Source organism: Equus asinus, chromosome 21 (assembly GCF_041296235.1).
Source record: "Equus asinus isolate D_3611 breed Donkey chromosome 21, EquAss-T2T_v2, whole genome shotgun sequence".
Lineage (NCBI taxonomy): Eukaryota > Metazoa > Chordata > Mammalia > Perissodactyla > Equidae > Equus > Equus asinus.
The window spans coordinates 79,816,397-79,836,535 of NC_091810.1; the positions used below are offsets into that span (position 1 = coordinate 79,816,397).

At 39.9% G+C, this 20,139-nt stretch overlaps 1 protein-coding gene and 1 long non-coding RNA gene across 4 annotated transcripts in view; one reads left to right on the forward strand and one right to left on the reverse strand.

Annotated features, from left to right (window-relative positions):
• The window catches only part of ACP3 (acid phosphatase 3), a 46,441-nt gene extending 31,093 nt beyond the window's left edge, over positions 1–15,348 (forward strand). Inside the window, exons 10-12 of one of the 3 annotated variants that reach the window (XR_011496519.1) lie at positions 1,606–1,775; positions 3,586–3,686; positions 11,553–11,765. Coding sequence is in view for 2 of the 3 variants with exons in the window: in XM_014858004.3 (XP_014713490.2) it covers positions 1,606–1,775; positions 11,553–11,671 (289 nt within the window). In the remaining variant the exon portion in view is untranslated. Of the gene's footprint in view, positions 1–1,605; positions 1,776–3,585; positions 3,687–11,552 lie in introns of all 3 variants that reach the window. The other 2 variants (XM_014858004.3, XM_044754656.2) reach the window with 2 other exon arrangements.
• Positions 15,349–15,547: 199 nt separating this feature from the next.
• The window catches only part of LOC139041424 (uncharacterized), a 37,479-nt gene continuing 32,887 nt past the window's right edge, over positions 15,548–20,139 (reverse strand). The window contains exon 4 of the long non-coding RNA XR_011496520.1: positions 15,548–19,783. This is a non-coding gene — a long non-coding RNA (uncharacterized lncRNA). The remainder of the gene's footprint in view (positions 19,784–20,139) is intronic.

Below are 20,139 nucleotides of genomic sequence, written 5' to 3' on the forward strand. Positions count from 1 at the left end.
TTAAAATATCTAATTTTTAGTTAGGTACATAATTTTAAAATCATATACTATATAAAATAATTCACTAAGTTAAAAACATTGCTTCTTTCCACTTCTGTACTTTATGAAACACTTTTATCTGAACTCTTTGTATGCACCTTAAACTTGTGTCTTGACCACTGGAGCCATTTTGAGTCCCCTAAAACTGTCTTCCAAATGTATTAACTAATAAGGCTGCCATACAAATGAACCTCAAGTTCTCAGAGGCTTAACCCAATGAAGATTTATTTCTCACTCACCTAACAGTCCCCCACAGGTGTTCCTGGCCAACACGAGGTGACTCACCCATGGTGTGATTCGCACGCGGTGATTCAGGGACCTAGGGTTCCATCTTTTGGACCTACAGTTTTCAAGAGTGCCATACTTACTCTTGTAGAAAGGAATGAGAAGTTGGAGAAGGCAACCTGCTTATCAACCATCTCAGCCCAGAAGGGGCACCTACCACTTCTACTCACATTGTACTGGCTAAGATCAGTCACTTGGTCCCTCCTAGGTGCAAGGGAGTCTGGAAAACCTCGTCACTTGTCAGCCATATCTCTATTCCATGGAAAGAGAATCATGAATTTTGATGGCCTATTAGTCATCTTTGTCATTTCTTCTTGAGATAAAAGATACTGTACGATCACTGGAAAAGTTATTCTAGGATCTAAGTACTCATTCATATCATATTTGGGAGTTTTTTTAAACATATCTTATAAGTAAATATTTGTGGTTACTACTGTTTAGATGGCTTTCTAAGGTGATGTTTTAAGAGGCTTGTTTATAACAATATTCAAAAGTTGCAATTGTGTGGTTACTACCCCAAGAAGGATCGCTAAATCCTACTTGAATTTCTCTCCTACCCCTTTGGCAAATGACTTCCATGAGCACCTCATACTAGCTTTACCAGATTAGTTTAGGCCACTGGTACCTCCTGAAACAATACATTGCTTTTTGAAATAAGGTATTGAGAGATCCTTCCTTAATATGAGAGAAGGTAAGGACTTGAATATACACCACCACCCCCACCCCCCGAGGTATAATTTTGGTAAGTCCCGCTGTATATTCAAGCACGTATGTTATATATTACTCAATTCCATGTTTATGGCCTGGTTAAGGAGAGGGGAGATAGGTTCATTCAGGGGAAAGATTGAAAATTACTGAGAGAAGGAAAGAGAGAAAAGGAAGGAGCAAATGAGATGTGTGAAAGGGAGAAAATAGGAGAAAGAAATCCCAAAATTCCACCTTCCCCTCACTTCTTACTCAAAGACTCATCAAATCCCCCCCAAATCCCCCAGCAGTTGCCTCTCAGCTCTTCCTCTGATTAAGCATCCTAGTTCCCCCCTCCTATGTCCCTGATCATCCAACAAATCAGCCCTCCCATTTCCACTCTCTGGATCTTGCCCGTCTGCCCCAATCTCCCTATTCCTGTACCTAAATTGGCTAAAATCTACTCTTTCCCATAAATTCTTCCATTAGTCCCTCAACTGACATGTTACAGTTCAGGTGGAAAGAAATTCAAAGGCAGTTCAGCAACGCAGAACTTACAGAGCTATCTCCTCTCCCTTCCTCCCCTTCCTCCACCAGGGAGTACTTCGTAGAGATGTACTATCGGAACGAGACGCAGCACGAGCCACATGCCCTCACATTGCCCGGCTGCACCCCGAGCTGTCCTCTGACCAAGTTTGCTGAGCTGGTTGCCCCTGTGATCCCCCAGGACTGGTCCACGGAGTGTATGACCACAAGCAACCACCAAGGTACTGAGGACATTACGGCTTAGGGTATACACAGAGCTCTGCAGAAAGGGCAGAATGCCCTTTCTCCAGGCCAGTGGTGCTTTGAGAATTTAATTTGGCCATCACCCCCAGCTTTGAGGGAAATGGATTTGGGGTGATAATTGTATGTTACAAGGACCCCCAACTTCAGGCAACTCTTACCTCTCTACCTACCTCTGCCCCCACTTGCCTAAACCTTGGCTTGGTTTTTTCATTGTTAATACAAAAGGGCATCAGTGGCAAATACAATCAGAGGCAAAGCTTAGATCAAAGTTCAAGGGGCTGCCATAAGCCTTATGATGGGTTACACAGGACCTTTTGTTGTTTAAGGACTCCCAGATTTTGTTTGTGCAGGATTAAATGAGGCTGTTCCTTAAGCGCCTGAAATGGAGCAGGTTTCAAACAAAATCCGCAATCTAGGGTGAGAACAAGGAAGGGAAGACTTTAATCCTAGGCTAATGGGCAAAGGACCAACTTACCCATTAGTTCCAGTCTTCTCACAAGGAGAGGCAAAGAAATGAAATACAATGGAGAGATCTGGAGAAATTATTCACTGGGAAACTGGTACTCTCTCTCTTTATTTATTTATTTATTTATAAAACATATGGGGAGGCAGAGCTGAAAAATAAATACCTCTTTGTATCCTTTGGCCCTGGAAAATTCATGTTACTTTTGAAGAAACCAAAATGAAACTTGCCAGAAAACTTTGCTATATATAATACATATGACAACTCTTGGAATACATACATCATAGCAAATAAATAATTTGATGAGAACAAGATATTCAGGCACCATACGTCAGAGATGAGAGCCCTGAATGAGTGAAGTTTCTCCTGAAGCTCTGATGGTAAGAGATGTTGAATCTGAAGTTGATTTAAGAGAGGAAGTATGATGACACATATCAAACTGGAGCAAAATTAGAAATGTGAGAATGTTCTGAACGCCTCCAAGATCAAAACTTACTGGAATGTTGAAAGTGTGGCTATGATATCTCTTTTGAGGACAAAAAGAACGTGTGAGGCTTTGATTGTGGTATCTTCAGAAAACCTAAGCAAACTACAGGTCCTGATAAAACTGCTCATTACACAAGAAGACATCGTGTTCAAATGATACTTCTTAGAGTCCTATTGATTTGCCATGTGGCAAATGCAGCACCATGCTACATTACCATTACGGATAAAGATGAAATGATTTCTAGAGATGATTTCTACTGGATGCCAGAGTCTAGAGCAAAGCCCTCTCCTGCCTGGTCTTGGGATCACTGACACAAGACATCAATTAATATGTTTACTTGTATTATTTCTTTCCCAAGTAAATATTTGGCCTTGGGGCCAAATAATCATCTAATTATTCTTTCTCCTCCATGCATGTAACTTTCCTCCAGCAGTGAGCCAAATGTAAAATAGTGAATAAAGTCATTACTGGGAAGTTCAAAAGCATTACTTTTATAATGAATTTTTAAAAGTGTGTGTGTGTGTGTTTCATTAGAATAAAATTCCTGAAGGACAGATTTTAGGGGCTCTATTTTTGTTTGGGGGTTTTAATTTAACAGGAGGGGAGATATTAATATAAAGAGAAATGATCTGACTGGTGTAAATGAATATTTTTACATTGAAAATGCATTTAGATTGGACTTTACTACAGATAAAGGCTAAGCTGATGGATGCCTCTGCTTCATCTATTCAAAATGGAACTTGCTAAGAAAATGCTCTCGGAAAATTTACAATGTAGTGGGAAAGTAAAGAGATACATAATACACAGAATAACAAAAACTATGTCTTATCACTCCAAGGGTTGTGATGGGAACAAGAGTTACCTGGATTTGGAAGGAGGGAGGCAGTAAGGAATGGCAGGGAAGACTTCCTGCAGGAAGTGGCCACTGCACCAAATGAAGTAAGTTTGGATGGAGGTTTCCAATGGTGTGTCACAAAGTGTTAGAAAGGCATTTGTCGAATGTCCTGGTGGCTTGAAGCTGGAAAGGATAAGGGAGTTAACTCAGAAGATTCTGTAAAAGTTTAAAGATTTATATGATCTAAAGAAAAACCAGAGTACAGAAGATCCAGAATCTTCCTTCCCACAGGTTTCATTGAAGGGGCCAATTCTAAGGAGAGAAAATGTCATCTCCACAAGAGCAAAGATTTTATCTATGTTCTCTCCTATACCTGTCCTTAGCTCCTAAAAGTGCCACTGGCATGGATTGGCGCTCCATAAACATGTGCTCAATGAGTGTATAAATTAATTGCTTTCCTCCTTGAACTTACTCTTTTCTATCTTGATTAGAAGCAAAGACCAGTGATCTAGGAGTTATTTTTGACCCTACCCACTCCTTCATCCTCCACAGCCAGGCTGTCCCCTCCTCTTATCAACTCTACGTGTAGTATGTTTGCAGAATTCTTTTCCTCAAGACGCCGACAGCAACAATTCAATATCCAAATAGAGTGGAATATAATTAAACAGAAAAAATGTTAATAAAAAGAAAACTTTAAGGACTGTTGCGCTGGAGCCACTCAAACAGATCTTGAGTGGAATGAGCATATCACTTCCCAACTCTGAGTTCAATGACTTCAACTTGGCAGTTTGAAATTGGTCATGATGTCATGGCAGTGGTATTTTCACTATAGAAATCAGCATGTGCCACAAATCAGAGTTTTGTTTTTTGACTTTTGATTTTTTAGATCCAGTTTACCAGCACATCACTGGTTTAAGCTCATAGAAAACTTGTTAAAAGTCTATAACATGAGGTGGTCTTCAACGAAGGGAATTCAAAATTTGAATTTCTGTAAGGAAAAAGGATTCGATTTGTTCTCTGTGGTCTCAAAGAGTGATGTTAAGGGCAGCAGTAAACATTTCAGGAAGACAGACTGTGTTCAGTGTTAGGAAATTCCTCAGACCGGAAGTGTCCATTTGGCTCGATGACCCCTTGCCTTGGCAGAGACACTATAGAGCAGGCTAAAGCCTGGAAGGTTGTAGGGGTTGAATGACTCCTCAGTAGGGCCACCCAATTTAGCAAATGAAAGTACAGGATGCTCAGATAAATTTGAAAAATAGCTCTAACTGCTGAATTTTTATAATTTATTGAAAAAAAGTTGAATTCAGGACATTTAGGGTGTCCTGGGAAATCCAATACAGGAAGCAGGGCAAAACCACTAAATACAGGACATGTCCTGGATATACAGAATGTCTGGCAACCCTCCTCCTCAGGATATTTCCACCCATGAAATCCTAACCATACTTATATGCAGTGTTTTCAGCTAGTGCTAGTAGATCCAATTAATTTCATTCTCATATCAATTAGGTTAACCAGAGCCTTTGCTGGGAAATTCATGATAAGTCTAAGTTCCATACTATGTTACTTTTTCCATGCTAGTTACTAAAAATAATAAAATCTTATTTTTAGAAAATGCTTCTTTAATTCCAAAATTTTACTAACACAGGCTTTCTTTGCTAGCACTCTCTCAATCCCTACCTCAATCTCCAACTCCAATTATTTCACAGGAAGGCAGTTTACTGGTGGGAAGTTCCAGTTTCCCCTCATGATCTTTGTAAAGCTGAGAATCTATGGTACATATACACCTGCCCAAGATTCAACCATGAACTTTTAAAGACAGGACCCATACCTTTTTCCTTCTTGAATCTTCAGCTTGTAGACAATACCTAGAACCTGGTACCTTCAATCAATATTTACTAATTGAACAAATGTTCAGTCCTCCATACCTAGCCTACTTTCTCGTGGCTGGGCCTAGGTGTCAGAAGCCTGGAACTGAGTTGTTCAACAAATAGGGAAGAGAAGCTGTGAATGAGCCTTGAATATATAGTTATTGACTATATATACGTATGTATGTACCAACATATTCGTATTATTTGGCTTCTGTTTTCAGCATAGTCACCTTGGCATTCTCTTATTACCCCGTTGCTGTTTAGAGCCCCTGTTTAGTGGTACCCCTTCCTGCCTCCCTCCTCCCTCAGAGATGAGGGCATCTAATTATAACACCTTTTTCTCATCCTTGTTGGCATTATCATCATTTTCCCAGGACATGTCTCATCATTCAGTAATGACATTGGGAACTTGTTTTGGTATATACCAACTTACTCCTTGCTCCCACTCCTGCCCTCAACCTACAAAATTCTGACAGTCATAACAATGGCCATCCCATACCCCGCCCACCACACCAGTAGACAACCCTAGATCAAATTAACCACACAGTTTCTCTGTTCTGATCTGCTGAGTGAAGCTGAAGCCTGCTGTCACCATTTCAAACTATAAATGTTGAAATTTCTATTCCAACCTCAGCTGCATCTTTCAACACTGCTTGGTAAATGTATTCACCCTGACTGGATTCTTTTCCTGTTTTCTACAGGAAGGCCTTGTTATTTTTCCCAAACTTCTAATTCCATCTTGGCTTCTTTAATTCTCATCAGATGTCTTGAGAAGAGCAACATAATCCATTGAAAAATTTTTTAAGTTCTCCTGTCAGTACTTCAGAATATCTCAGTAGCTTTAACCTGTCTTTACTGCTGTCCCTCAGGAAAACATGTTCCTCCTTGAGTAACCTCCTTTCCTCGTGCATATGATCCCACCCCTACAGAATCCTCAGACCTCAATGAATCCCTTAGTTTCATTTTCTTCCTCTGTACGGGCTCCTTCCCTTCTCCTATGAAAATGCCCAAATCTCCTCTCATGAGAGAGCACCCTCAAGTGCCTGTTCCATCTCACTCTCTTCAATCCCAACGTTCTTGAACTAATAATTTACATTCTCTGACTGTATTTCTTCATCTTCCTCTCACTCCTGACTATTCGGTAAAATGATGTTCATCCTTCCTTCATCTCTTCTTTGAAACTTCCCTTTTCAAAGTCACCAGTGCCTAATGCAGTGGCCTCTTTTCCTTTTCCTGTGAAGTGGGTACCAACATCCCTATTTTACAGAGAAGAAAACTGAAGCTCCGAGAATAACGTGCCACAAGTGGCAAGGTCAGAGGTTAAGCCTAACGCTTTCCAACACCATGTTTCTACTTTTTCATGTTTCTTTCCATTCCACACTGTCTTGTGGACTATTCCCTTAGGAAAATTCCCCAAAATAGGATTAGTGATTCAAAGTATATGACTATTTAATAAACAATAGATATTTATTGAATACCTATTATGTACTCAATATGTGCCTATGTAGCAGATGTTACATTTGTTGAGGAAACAGAAGCAAAACAAGAAAATTGTCCCCATGTGACTTTTAGATCTTGGCAGGGAGATGGGGAGGCAGGCAAGGAGGACAGAGAAATAGAGAATTAATGAAGCCCTAACAGTAAAGTATGGTAAATACATAATGAAGGACATGATGTATATAAAGAAGGACATACAGGCGACTATAAGAACATACAGCGGTGGCAATTACCTAAGTCTCAGGGGTCAGAGAAGGCTTCTTAAAGGGGGTGATGTTGAAACTGAAACCTGAAGGACAGAGGGAATTAACCAGGTGAATGGAGGTGAGGAGAGAGGAGAATGTTACAAACAAAAGAGAGAGAATGTAGAAAGGCCAAGAGGCTAAATACATGCATGGGGCATTTTAGGAACCGGAAAAAGTATGTCTGCTGAGAGTGCAAGGAGGCTGGAGAGGCAGGCTTAAGTGTCTCATCACTGGAAGGTTTTAGGTAGAGGGCAGATGACATAACTGCCTTGTTTCAGAAAGACCTCTTTGGCTCCCATGGGGGGACTGGATTGGAAAGCAGTGGGACCGGGGGCAGGGAGAATAGTCAGGAGGCTGTTGCAGTCATCCAAGGACTAGGGTGAGTGAAGGAGAAAAGCAGACTTATTCAAAGGAGGAAAAGAAGTAGAGCAGACAGGACTTGGGGATTAATGGCAGGAGGAAGAGGCTTTTGAGACATATTGCCAAAATTTTTCAAAAAAGCAGTGCCAATTCACACTGCCTTCAGCAGCTTTCACGCGTTCCCATGTAGTGGACGTCGTCAGCCATTACCTGTACCGGACCTCTTTGCAGTAACATGCAATTGATCATTCTCTCTTTTCTCCGATTCTAGAACATTACTCTGTCAAACTCGCAAAATCCTTTACAGTACAAGGGAGTACATAATTTAAGAAATAAACACCAGAGAGAGAGACAGAATCTCTCCTGGTCTTCTCTTTGTTCTCAGACTCCTTGTTCAGTTTTTCTTGGGTGGATCATTTCTACCAACCCCCTAAATGATTGTGTCCCAGGGCCCGGTCCTTGGTTCCCTTATTCCACACTCACCATAAGCCGGTATTACCCAGGCCTGCATCTTCTATAATTCTTACTTCTATATCTACACATAAAATTCTTAGATTTGTTTTTTCCAGCTGCTTACTGACCATCTCAATCAGGATAACAAACCGTTGGAATCCTACATTTGAAACAAAATTTGTTATCTCCTCTACTCCAAACGGATCCTTTTTTAATGTGCTTCCAATCTCAATTCACAGCCTAATCGTCTTGTCATTCACCCAAGCTAGAGCCCAGGGGGTGGCCTTGACCACAACTTCTCTGTGGCCAGTATCTTTAGTCCATCACAAAGCCTGTCAGTGCTACTTCAGGAGTCTCCTGAATTCTCTCATTTGCATTCTCAGGGCCACAGTTCCAGTGCTGAGCGCTCAGTATCTTGTCAAAGGCATTTTATTAGCTCTCACTTACGCCTATACTATCTCCGTCATCCTATCTTTTTCCATTTGGGGCTTTTTTAAGATACAAATTAGCCCATTTCACTTCCATGTGTAATAATTGCTGATGATTTCCATTTGCCTCATGGCAAACCAGACCTTCTAAAGTCTTGGCCCCAGCCTACATGTCTTATCTTAGCTCTCCGTAACCTATACTCCAGCCACATGTAACTGCTCATTATTTACCAAACAAACTCTTATGCAACTCAGTCTGTCTCATGGCAAAATCTTATTTGCCTCTAGGCCAGCCCAAATCTTATCATCTTCTCAGAAGACTTTCCAAATTCTTTGTCTTCCAAATAGAATACCTTGTGTTAATTGCAACTTTCTCTCTGTCCCAATGACATATCTTTTACAACTCTATTTTAGTATTTTTCATGTTATTTCATAATTGTCTATCTGGTTCTCTGACTAGATATTGAGGTTCTCAAGAGCAGGGATCATGGAACCTCAGAACCCAGCACACAGCTGACCTGGAACGTGGTGTGTGCTCACTGCATGTCTAGGAGGGAACAAAGGAAGGAAAAAGAGAAGGAAAGCACATTCCGTGGGACCACCATGACAACATAGCCAATAAAAATAATTGAAAATAAATTTCCAAATACAGAAAGTCAGCCATGAGCATTAATTTTGAGAATCGTTAGTCTCTGCCTTCCTCCTCCATTTCCATTTAGTCGTTTCCTTCCTTCCTTCCTCAATTCTTTTTAGTTCCTTCCAACTTTGCATTAACTCTATCCACAGTGCTAATGTTACCCATCCACCAGGATCTAATTTTACTAATATTCACCTTCTCGTGATGTAAGAGGAACCCTGACATCATGAGAAAAGTACAGGACTAAGAGTTGGGAACCTACGAGTTCTGCATCATTAATTCTTTCCACAAATATTGGTTGAGCATCTGCTATGTGCCAGGTCCTGTTCTAAGTGCTTGGGATACATTCATGAACAAAAAAGTCAAAGGTTCCTGCCTTCACAAAGCTTACATTCTATTAGAGAGAGGGAGGGATGGAAAATAAAAGATAAACATAATAAATATTTTGGAAGGTGAGGATCACAAGTGCTAAGCTGGGGGTGGGTGTGGGGAGACCCACTTTTAAATAGAAAGCCCTCATTGATAAGATGAGATTTGAGCAAAGAAGGTGCTGGAGTTACCTGCTGCAGAGATTTGTGAGAAGAGCATCCAGGCAATGGTAACAACCACAGCAAAGGCAGTGAGGGGAGTGTGCCTGGCCTGTTTGAGGAACAGCGATAAGGCCTGTGTGACCAGAAGAGAGTAAGTGAAGGGAGAGTGGTAGGAGAGGAAATCCAAGAGGTTAATGAGGCCAGATGATGTAGAGCCTCATAAACTGTCATCATCAGGACTTTGGCTTTTATTCTGAGTGAGATGAGCACTCATTGCAGACTTTTTTTTAAGTAGAGAAGTCCATGATTTGACATGAAGTCATTCAGCTGCTGTGTTGAAAATAGATTGTGGAGGAGAAAGAATAGGAGCTGGGAACAAGTCAGGAGGGCGTTGCAGTAATCCTGGCAAAAGATGATGGTGTTTCAAAGCAGGGTGGTGGCAGAGAAGGAGAGAAATCACTGGTTTCTGGATATAGTTTTTGGTAGAACCAACAGGATTTCCTGACAAATTGGATGTAGGATGCGAGAGAAACAGAACAGTCAAGGAAGACTCCAAGGGTTTGGGCTGAGCCATTAGAAAACAGAAGTTTCCATCAACTGAGATGGGGGAGGTTCCAGCAAAAACAGATTTGCGGGAGGAGGGGGAGGCGGAGATCAGGAATTCAGTTTTGGACTTGTTGAGGTTGAAATGCCTATTAGATGTCCAAGGGAATATGTCAAGTACACCGTTGGATATGAGTCTTGGGGAAATTTGGGGAAGATTTAAATTTGCAAGTCATTAGTGAATAGTTGGTTTTTAAAATCATGAGACTGATGAGATCTCATGTATTCCAACCCAAATACAATTATCTGCTGAATTTTAGCCAAATGATCCAGTCTCTCCACTTCTCATCTTTCTCTTCTCTACAATGATAAGATTAAGCTAAATAAACATTTTTTTTTTTTTTTTTTTTTTGCTGGGGAAGATTCACCCTGAGCTAACATCCACTACCAATCTTCCTCTTTTTGTATCTGAGCCGCTGCCACAGCATGGGCACTGACAGATGAGTGGTGTAGGTCAGCACCTGGGAATCGATCCCAGGCTCGCCAAAGTGGCATGTGCCAAACTTAACCACTAGGCCACCGGGGCTGGTCCTAAATAAGTGATTTTCAAGTGTGTTCCATGGAGCATTAGTGTTCTGTAGACAGAGCTATCAGGATCAGAGAGATGTTTGCTCTCTCACTGCCTAAGCCAACAAGCAATCTCATATTTTTACAATGAAAAGTAAACGTGCATTTAGAGATGGTGCAAACTGATATTTATGATGTGCGTACTATAGTGAACTAGGGTGTTGAGAGTGGGGGTAACTTTTCAGATGAAATAATGAATAGCGTCTCATAAAAAAACTACCTCATACATCCGCTTCATGATTGGTCAGCTATCAAAGAGGTATGTGTAAATAAGGTACAGGTTAGCAATAGCACACAATTATCCTAAAAATGCTTTCCAAGGTCAACATGAGCTCAAGGTTTCCTTTCTAAAAGATATTTACCGAAAATCAAATTCAAAGACTAAAAGATGATATTCCATTTCTTTTAGACCCAATTAATGATTGCAGTTGAGTATTCAGAATTTCCTCTGACCTTGAGATCATGAACAACTGATCATTTTAACTGTAGAAAAATACATGAAGTTAATGCTGGAAGAGGACGTTAGAAAAACTTCAGTCAATTATCCTCTCGTAGTGGAGGAGCTGAGGCCCAAAGGTCGAAGGTCACAGTGGAACCAGAACCTAGGTCACTCCCCACTCCTAGCTCAGTGCTTTTTTCACCACACTATGCTGACTTCAACACTGCTGCTTCAGAAAAGCCACTGAAATCTACCATTAAGGAAGAAATCAACACTGATATGTGATCTTCGTATTTTCCTAATCCATTTATTTTAAATTAACGCTGTTCCTGTTTTTCCACAGTTCTGAAGACCATCCTTGCTGTTGCCTTTTGCCTGGTGTCTGGCGTCCTAGTGGTGCTGCTGTTTACCCTCATCCGCCATGGGCCCTGCTGGCAGAGAGACTCCTATCGGAACATCTGAACAGACGGCTGAATGAGGGCAGACACGCCAGGCCAACTTTCTGTGACACGGCATCGCTCACCGATGCAGCATTCAAAGGACAGGCTTTCACCATGTGGGCATCACTCTGCCCACATCTGTCCCTTTAAGTCTGCCTAGAGCAGGGCCTGAACTCACAGTGACGCAGGGACAGCTGCTGGACTGACTGATGAAAGGACACCCAAGTTACTTAGCTAGGTCTCCTCACCATTGAACTCCTCATCGTGGGGTGGGCTTCTCATTCAGCTAGAAAGAGGCTCTTCTGCAAAGAATAGTCGTATTCTCAGGTACAGATGTCCAGAGAGAAATACGAAGGCAAGCTCCAGTCAGCCTTTTACCTGCAAAGAGCAAAAGGTGACAAGGTGTGACAAAGACATAAATTAGAGAAGACTGGACAATGGGGAAAATTAGACTAGAAGTAGTATTACATAGGATGATTCTTAAGAAATTAGACCCAGTCAGAAGGTATAAATAAACCTTTTATTTAGCTGTTGGGTAGGTTTAATACAAACGTTCACACACTCTTAAAAAGAAACACCCAGCCAGTGTTGGATAGCTAACAGATTTCTGGATGTATGCCTACATACATACATGCCTTGGGAAGAGGCTTTTAATTCTCAGAAACTGTAATATCAACTACTTTAGTTGTAGCTCAGGTCATTTTCCCCACAATTCTATAATTGGGAATAACTGGAAACTCCTTGAAGCCATGGTTCTTTTTTTTATCTCCACTATCAGAACTGGATTTTTTTTCTTTTTGCTGAGGAAAATTCACCCTGAGCTAACCTCCACTGCCAGTCTTCCTCTTTTCTTTCCTTTTATGTGAGCCACCACCACAGCATGGCCACTAACAGACAAGTGGTGGAGGTCCACACCTGGGAACCGAACCTGGGCCGCCGAAGTGGAGCATGCCAAAATTAACCACTAGGCCACCAGGGCTGTCCCTCAGAGCTGGATATTTTTAGACTTGTAATTTCCTTATTTCATTTTAAAAGTAAGAGATTTTACTTTGATAGGGGTTATTCATGGCATGATAAAACAGTAATATATTTTAATTGCTGCAAATAGATCTAAATTTCTTGAGAGGGGAGGTAGAAAGAAAAGTGGACTGACCCATTGCTTCAGCTTCACACTGGCTTTAGGCCAATGACTTGGAACAAATTATTTTAAATATTCAAACTTGGCTTCATAACCTACAAATGAAGAGTCTGGACAAGGTGAACATAGAAGTCACATCTAGTTCTCATGTTCTGTGAACAACATGTTTTTCATTTTATGCTCTGGATTGGTCATTGGCCAAGGAAGCACTTTCATGAATGGTACCATTGTAGTAAGCCTGAAATTTATTCTAAACAGTTGTATTCTGTGCTGAGCCTCCAACCATCCAGTTGGTGGGAAATTCAGTCTCATTCATTAGTAGGGATCTTCACCTCCTCAGGTTCTACTAAAGGTCCCAGAGTGTACCTGGTGGGAGGAGTCAGTTGACAGTCCTCTAGGCCACTGTCCACACTGGTCTCCAATAAGCTCACTGTCCGTGCCTACATGGTCTTCTAAACGTAGGCAGAGGACATCTGTGCCGTGGCTCCCAAGGCCACACACTTGGAGTTCACCAGCCTGGCATTGTCCAGTCTTCTACTTGGGATCTTTGCCCAGCACCGAAACCACCCCCCAAGACTCACTCCCCATCTCTTAGTCTCAGGAATCTTCCTCTCCCCTTGTATCCCACAGCTTCCACCTTTAAACTCTAAGCACTTACCTCTGTCGCCTCACTTTCTACTATTTCTCACTGAGCCAAGGCTACTGCAGGCAAAAGCCTGGGAAGGACTTGTCTTCTCTTGCCTGGCCACTGCTGCTTCCAGCTACAACACAAGAAGCACGTAGGCAAAGAAAGACAAGATCTGGCTACATTCTCGGCTTGGGAAAGGGAAAAGCGTCTATAGCAGCAAGAACATCAATGACAAATTTCTGTCTCCATAAAGTAGACAGCCATACAATAATGAAGCCACAATATCTTATGCTAATATAAGTGATGAGACTTTAAAATGGAAGTACAAACAGAACCACAAATCATAGATTTTCTAATTCAACAAAGATTGATGGTGGACCTAATATTTGCTAATCACTGGCCTAAATGCTAAACTGTGCATCCCTAATATGATTAGTAAGGTGTTGACCCCAAGAGCTACCTTTACAGGGTTGGTAGAATTTAAAAGTAAAAGCTTTCACAACCTTTTCCTCATATCATCTTTTCATACTGTCAGTAGCCAAAAGGATTTCTACTTTCTGTTGGTTCTGAGGGATTTTTTTTTAAGACCCCCCCATTTCTCTTCCTTCCACTATCTCTTGATTATTGTAAAGAAAGTTCTCACTCTCAATTTAGTTGTTTCTTTCACCTTCCACAGAGCTACTCTGTCGATAAATACTGTAATTGTTTTTCATACTTCATGGCAGGATGAAAAATCACAAATGACAAATGATCTATAGTGATAAAGCAGAGAGCACAAATGTACTGTAACGTTTCTCAGGAAATAAGCTACTCTTCCAACTTCAGCAGGAAAATATGTAGATTCGCTCTACTGATAAAAGTGGCTTTTTCAGATGGGTCAGGGAAGACCAGTCTAGATGACATGATGATAAATATTGCTTGAAAGACAATTGCTAGGGAGATAACCTCTGCTCTGAAATGTATTCCCCACATTTGAACCACTGTAGAGGGCTTTGAACAGGATTAGAATAATGCAATAATTACCACGTAGGGAAATTCCCTAACATAAAAAAATATCAACAATGTATATATAGGAAAGTTCTAAGGAAGAGTTGTAGGTACAATATTCCTAGCTAGAATGGCATTGTACAAAGAAAATATTAAGAGACTAGGATTATAAAAAGAATTGTTTATGGCATTAGAAGAATGCAAGCATTGGAGACAAACATTTTGCTGGAAGTCATTCAACCAACAAACCTTTTCTTCTTAGAACTGGCGTTTCTTCTCCCTGAATTCATCATTCAATAGGGAACCTATTCTCCCAACTTCCCGTTCTCTTTCTGTCTTGTTCTAATATTCTTAGCATTGACTCTTTTTTTCATAGCCGGGGGATTTCTCAGTAAGTGAAAATGAAAAAGTTAGTTCTCTTTCAAAACTCTCCTTATAGAAACCCCGCATTTGAGCAATAATGGATGTGTGCTACATTTTGGTGCTTTAGACCGGGGCTGCTGAGTAGAAATATAATGTGAGCCACAAATGACAGGCACATATGGGATTTTAAATTTTCTAACAGCCACATTTTAAAAAGGTAAAAATAAAGACTGAAATTAACTCTAATAATAAAATTTATTTAACCCAGTGCTTACCCCAAAATATCACTTCAACATAAAGTTAATATTTTACAAACTATTAATAGGATACTTTACAGTTTTTTTTCATACTAAGTGATTGAAATCTGATATGCCTTTTACTCTCTTAGCACATCTCACTTTGGACTGGGCACATGTCAGGTGTCAATAGCCATATGTGGCTGATGGCTGACATATTGGACTGTTGCACTTTAAACCATCAGATGACAAACTTTTTGAAGCAACGAGAATGTATTCTTTGTTATAATTTGTAAAACCCACTTTCAGGTTTTTGTGAAGAAATAAAAGTTATCTTTTTTACGTCTACCTCTTGTTATTTTTGCATGCATGCCTAATTGATAAAAGATTTTTCCGAAATGTTTTCTTTGTAAATCTGTCTGAACTGTAGCAGTGTCTAGTTTTTCTGAAACTACCCTAAACTAAGTGGACTAGTTCCTCTTCTTATTAAATGCCTTAAGAAGAAATCTGACAGCATGCTTAGAAAAGAAGTACTGCTAGAGTTTAAAAGTTTATTAAATTTTTTATTACAAGTAATTGCATTCAAACAAAAATAAATGCAGATAATACAGAAGAGTATAACAAACAAAGTGGAAGGTCTTCCTACCCACTTCCAATTGTCAGAGCCTTTCAATTCTTGGGGATATCTTTCTTACTTTTGAGAGCCTATGGATGCCCCCAAACTCTGTCTTCTGGTACTTCAAGCCAGCAAGACTATGGGGTTTTTTTCCCTCCATTTTAACCATCTCATCCTCACCCTCTGCCCCTGTATGGCACAGACTTGAACCTGCTCTCAGGCTAAAAGCCATAAAAAATAAAACTCACCTAGCACTATTCGCTTTTTTCTAAATGCTGATTCCCCTCCAGTATCTGCCTGCCTTTGATTGCTCCCAAGTACCTTTCATTGTGGTTGTATTTTACACTTTGCCCAGAGTTTACAGTTATTTGTGGAAGTTAGTGTGCTAAGAGGTACATAACCATGATCAGAAGTGGATGCTCTCACTTGCATGAGAAGGGCTGATTTGAGGTTCTGTGTAAGGGTGGGAGTTGTAGCATCAGGTGCTCAGTAGTGTTTGTGGGCAGGGAAGTGGTATGTCAGCTAGGGACATCTCAAAAAATAAAAGGACTTTACTTTTGGCTAGGATGAATGTTTGTATGTATATATCTCGTGGGTGGAATGACCTTGACTTTTAAAAATTTTCCCTCAGTGTCTGTAACGTAAGTCCTGAATTACCTCAACATCTGCTCTGTTTCTCCTTCAGGGCACAGAAGCCACACTAGGAGCCTTCTCCAAAGAGGACCCTCTTTCCACAGAGAGCGCTCCTCCGGATTCTACCTTGGTGGCAGCCACTCTGATATATGGAGGAAGGAGCGGGATGAGCAGCTGATGGGGAATGCATTCTTGAGTTGCTTACCCCGACAAGTGCTCCACAGTTCCCCGATGCTCTATATGAGGAGCCAAGCTCCAGCCTTCTCTGTGGCTCCCTCAGAAAGACACACGTTCATCTCTGGTGGGTCTGACTGCAATTTACCTGTTTTGACTTCTTCATCGCTTTGATCACATCTGCTTCTCATTGAAGAATTTCTCAAAATATCTGACCTGCTGATGTCACTCTCTCTAGCACTGTTGTGATTTCCTTCTTATTTTTAACACCTTTTCTATCATTTCAGTAAAGAAATAATTGGGAGGAAGGGAAGTTAGGTGCACTAGATTTTTTTTCCCTAAAGAGGAAACCCTGAGTTTGTTTTTCTAGCAAAGGGGTGTATAACTGTGTCTGTCAATGTTATGAAAGATAGTCAAGCCACTCAGTAAAGGGAGGAAAAACACACACACAGAGATAACACTATGTACGCAATTTGACTTAAGCTCACAAACATTTAAGTGCCTGCTCTCAGCTTAAAGTAGGGGCCCTAGTTTCCACCATATTTTTCAAAAGAAATCTTAGCTCAAGAAAAGTTTGAGTAGTTGTGCCATTATTTGACATGGGAAGTCCAGTACTGAATTACTTATAGACCTTGACTTTATAGGGCTCACAGCCAAATAATTTCTTTAACTGAGTTTTTCACTTTTCACTGGCTTATATTATTATTCCTTCAGAGCGCCTCAAGAATTTGGCCCTCCCTTCTGTAGTCACCACAAAATTTTGCTCTTCAGCACCACATTTCTGGTTGTAAACCACGTGGTCACCCCTCCTTCCAGTTAATTTTGCACAATATTTTTAAGACTCATTTCTGGCCCTTGTTCAAGAACCCTATATATTGGGTTGATTCAAATTAGTTCCTCTATAAATACCTGTTGATTGACCCAACCAATATTGCTGTTGGTGCTCACCATACCAGCTTTTGATCAATTTCAAGTTGGAAGCCCCATCTCAAATTCATTAATGATAGAGACTCTACAAAAGTATAACTAAAACGGCAGTTCTCGAACTTCAGTGTGCTTAGAATCTCCTAGGATGCTTGCTAAAGATTCAGCTTCCAAGGTCTCAGTTCCAGAAATTCTGACACAGTAAGCCTAGGAATCTGCCTTTTTAACTGCTATCACACATGATTCTGCTTAAGGAAGTTGCTGACCTTATTTGGAGAAACCCTGCTCTAAACTATGCAATAACCCTTAGGGTGAGCAGAAGACTCACCTGCTACTTCAGGTTTATCTACTTCATCATGAATCTGTGAAGTAACTTAGAGGTCTAAAACTGCCTTAAGTAGGCGTTGAAGATGTATTTTCAAAAAAAGAATCATAGAAGTTGGAAATGAGCTTACATTTTGAAATGTAGGTTTAATAAATCTCACCTGAAGACTGGAGGAAATTAAAGAATTAAGGCCTGTTAAAATGGTGGTCTTGAGGACAAAGGGTGATAGCTCCTCAAAAAGGTCGGCCATTCGCAATTTGTGGTTCCCCAAAAAACTCACTTATTATTAAATGAATAGTAGTATGCTTACAGTGATATTTTCATGGCCCAAACATAGGAAAAATAAACTTACAATGTAATATAATGTTTGAAACAATAACTTCCCTGAAAAATCTGGGACAAATAGTAACTTTTAGCATACCACAGAAAATTTAAAGCCAAACTTTAATATGTAATCCGTTGTTGTTATATCTTCCAAAACTCCTTGTTATCATCACTTCTTCCTGTCTTCCATCTCTCTTACAAATGTTGTGCACAGTGAATCATACTTGAAACAAATAAAATGGTTGGGGAAAAAATAGAACTTGTATGTCTCTCCTTCAATCGTTAAAAATGTATTTTTGGGTTTTTTTTTCCTTTTTTTAACAGTATCTTGGCTTCTCACATCTATGCCTGATCTACTGATAACTAAATTATTTTAAAATTTTATAGAAGAGGGGCCAAGTCTTAAAGCAAATTGTTATCAAGTACTTTTGTGTTAGAAATTACTATTCTTGGTGAAGTGACTCATGGGAAATTTTATTCAACACCACTATCTCTATGTCATTAACCATTATCAAACATGGAGCACAAAAGACAATAGGGTAGTGGAGCCAAACTGTGTAGGTGCAAATCCCAGCTTTGCCACTTTCTAGCCGTATGATCCTGGGCAAGTTATTTAACTTCTCTATGCCGAAGCTTCCTCATCCTTAAAATGTACATTATAATAGCACCTACCTCAGAGGGTCATTATAGGGATAAATGGGTTAATATTGGTAAAGTGCCAGGAAGAGTGCCTGGCACAGAGTAAACACCATATAAGTGTCTGTTAAATAAAATGTTGAATGAAAAAGGCAGGAATTTATCATTCTCATCTAAAAACACTATTATTTCAAGTTTTATGAAGTTAAAAGAAACAAGCACGAGATGTCATTTTTCATTAGCTCTCTGTCAATTCTTGAAAGTGTCTTTTTTCCAATCTTCTTATACCACAGCTTGAAATGTCAACTATTATTAAAATGTTGAAAGTTTCATTTGGTGGAAAAACAGGAAACTTGATATCTTATTAAAACTGCTGCTTTCATCAAGGATTTCTTTCTGAGAGAACACAATATTCTTAATATTTCTCCAAAGAAAAATCAAAACAACTAGATTTTAGCGCAGGTCAGCTGTAACAGAAAACAACTGTAAAAGAAACTTGTGCTTAGACAACAAAAGTTATTAAAATATGAAGACAGATTCCACAGTGAAGCTGCGTAAGTTATTACCAATTCAGTATGAAAGTAGATATTGCAGAAACAGAAAAGCCAAGGAAAGGATTGGTTTTCTAAGGATTTGTTATCTTGTTAATGATAAAGCAAAATAATTTCAAGTAGAATAATATTGAACACAGGTGGTAGATCTTTCTGACTTTCTTTAGTCTCTTGCTATATCTCAACTTCTTTCTTATAAGTATAGAAGTTGCCTCCCCTGTGCCCACGTTTCATTGACCTCAATGAAGCAGACATGATGGTGTCTCCAAAATTGAGCGGGCTGATGGTGAATGGGTGCCTTTCAGTAACTGGATGATTTCAACAAGGCTCTGGCCATCCGCATGATCAGATTATGAAGCAGCTTTTCCAGGTGGCAAACATGCATTTTCTCTCCCATAAGTCAGAAGAAAACTATGAATGGTCCTTTGTCACAGCACATGAATTCTCACAATTTCCTAGCCCGCTTATTAGCCAAGTTCCCAAAACAGTCACTTTGTTCCTCTTCTTTCTCCTTTCTACACAGATCATCTTCTTGACCTCTTGAGGGTGACGTTCAGTTCAGGTCACTCATAAGGCACAAAATTATCTCCCTTGGTTTTCTGAAAGATTGACGGGGACAAATTGAGATGAGAAAAGAGGTTATATACAACGCTTTTAATGCAATGAAGTTTCAAAACATAAGACATTAAGAAACTTTTATCATCATAATGTAAACATTTTGCATATATATATAAGTAATTTCTAAGAAGTTATTCTTCATTAAAATGTGAAAAAGTACCCATATGGATGGGACTCTATGAACTTGGAATATCCTAGCTTCCTTAAAGCAATTAATGAAACATTCCTGTGGTCAACAAATAAATTTTGTATATTTCATTCTTTTAACAAACACTTAAGTGGCTCTTACTATGTGCTAGTCCTGTGAGGCAGGTACTAATAGGAACAGCATGCTCAT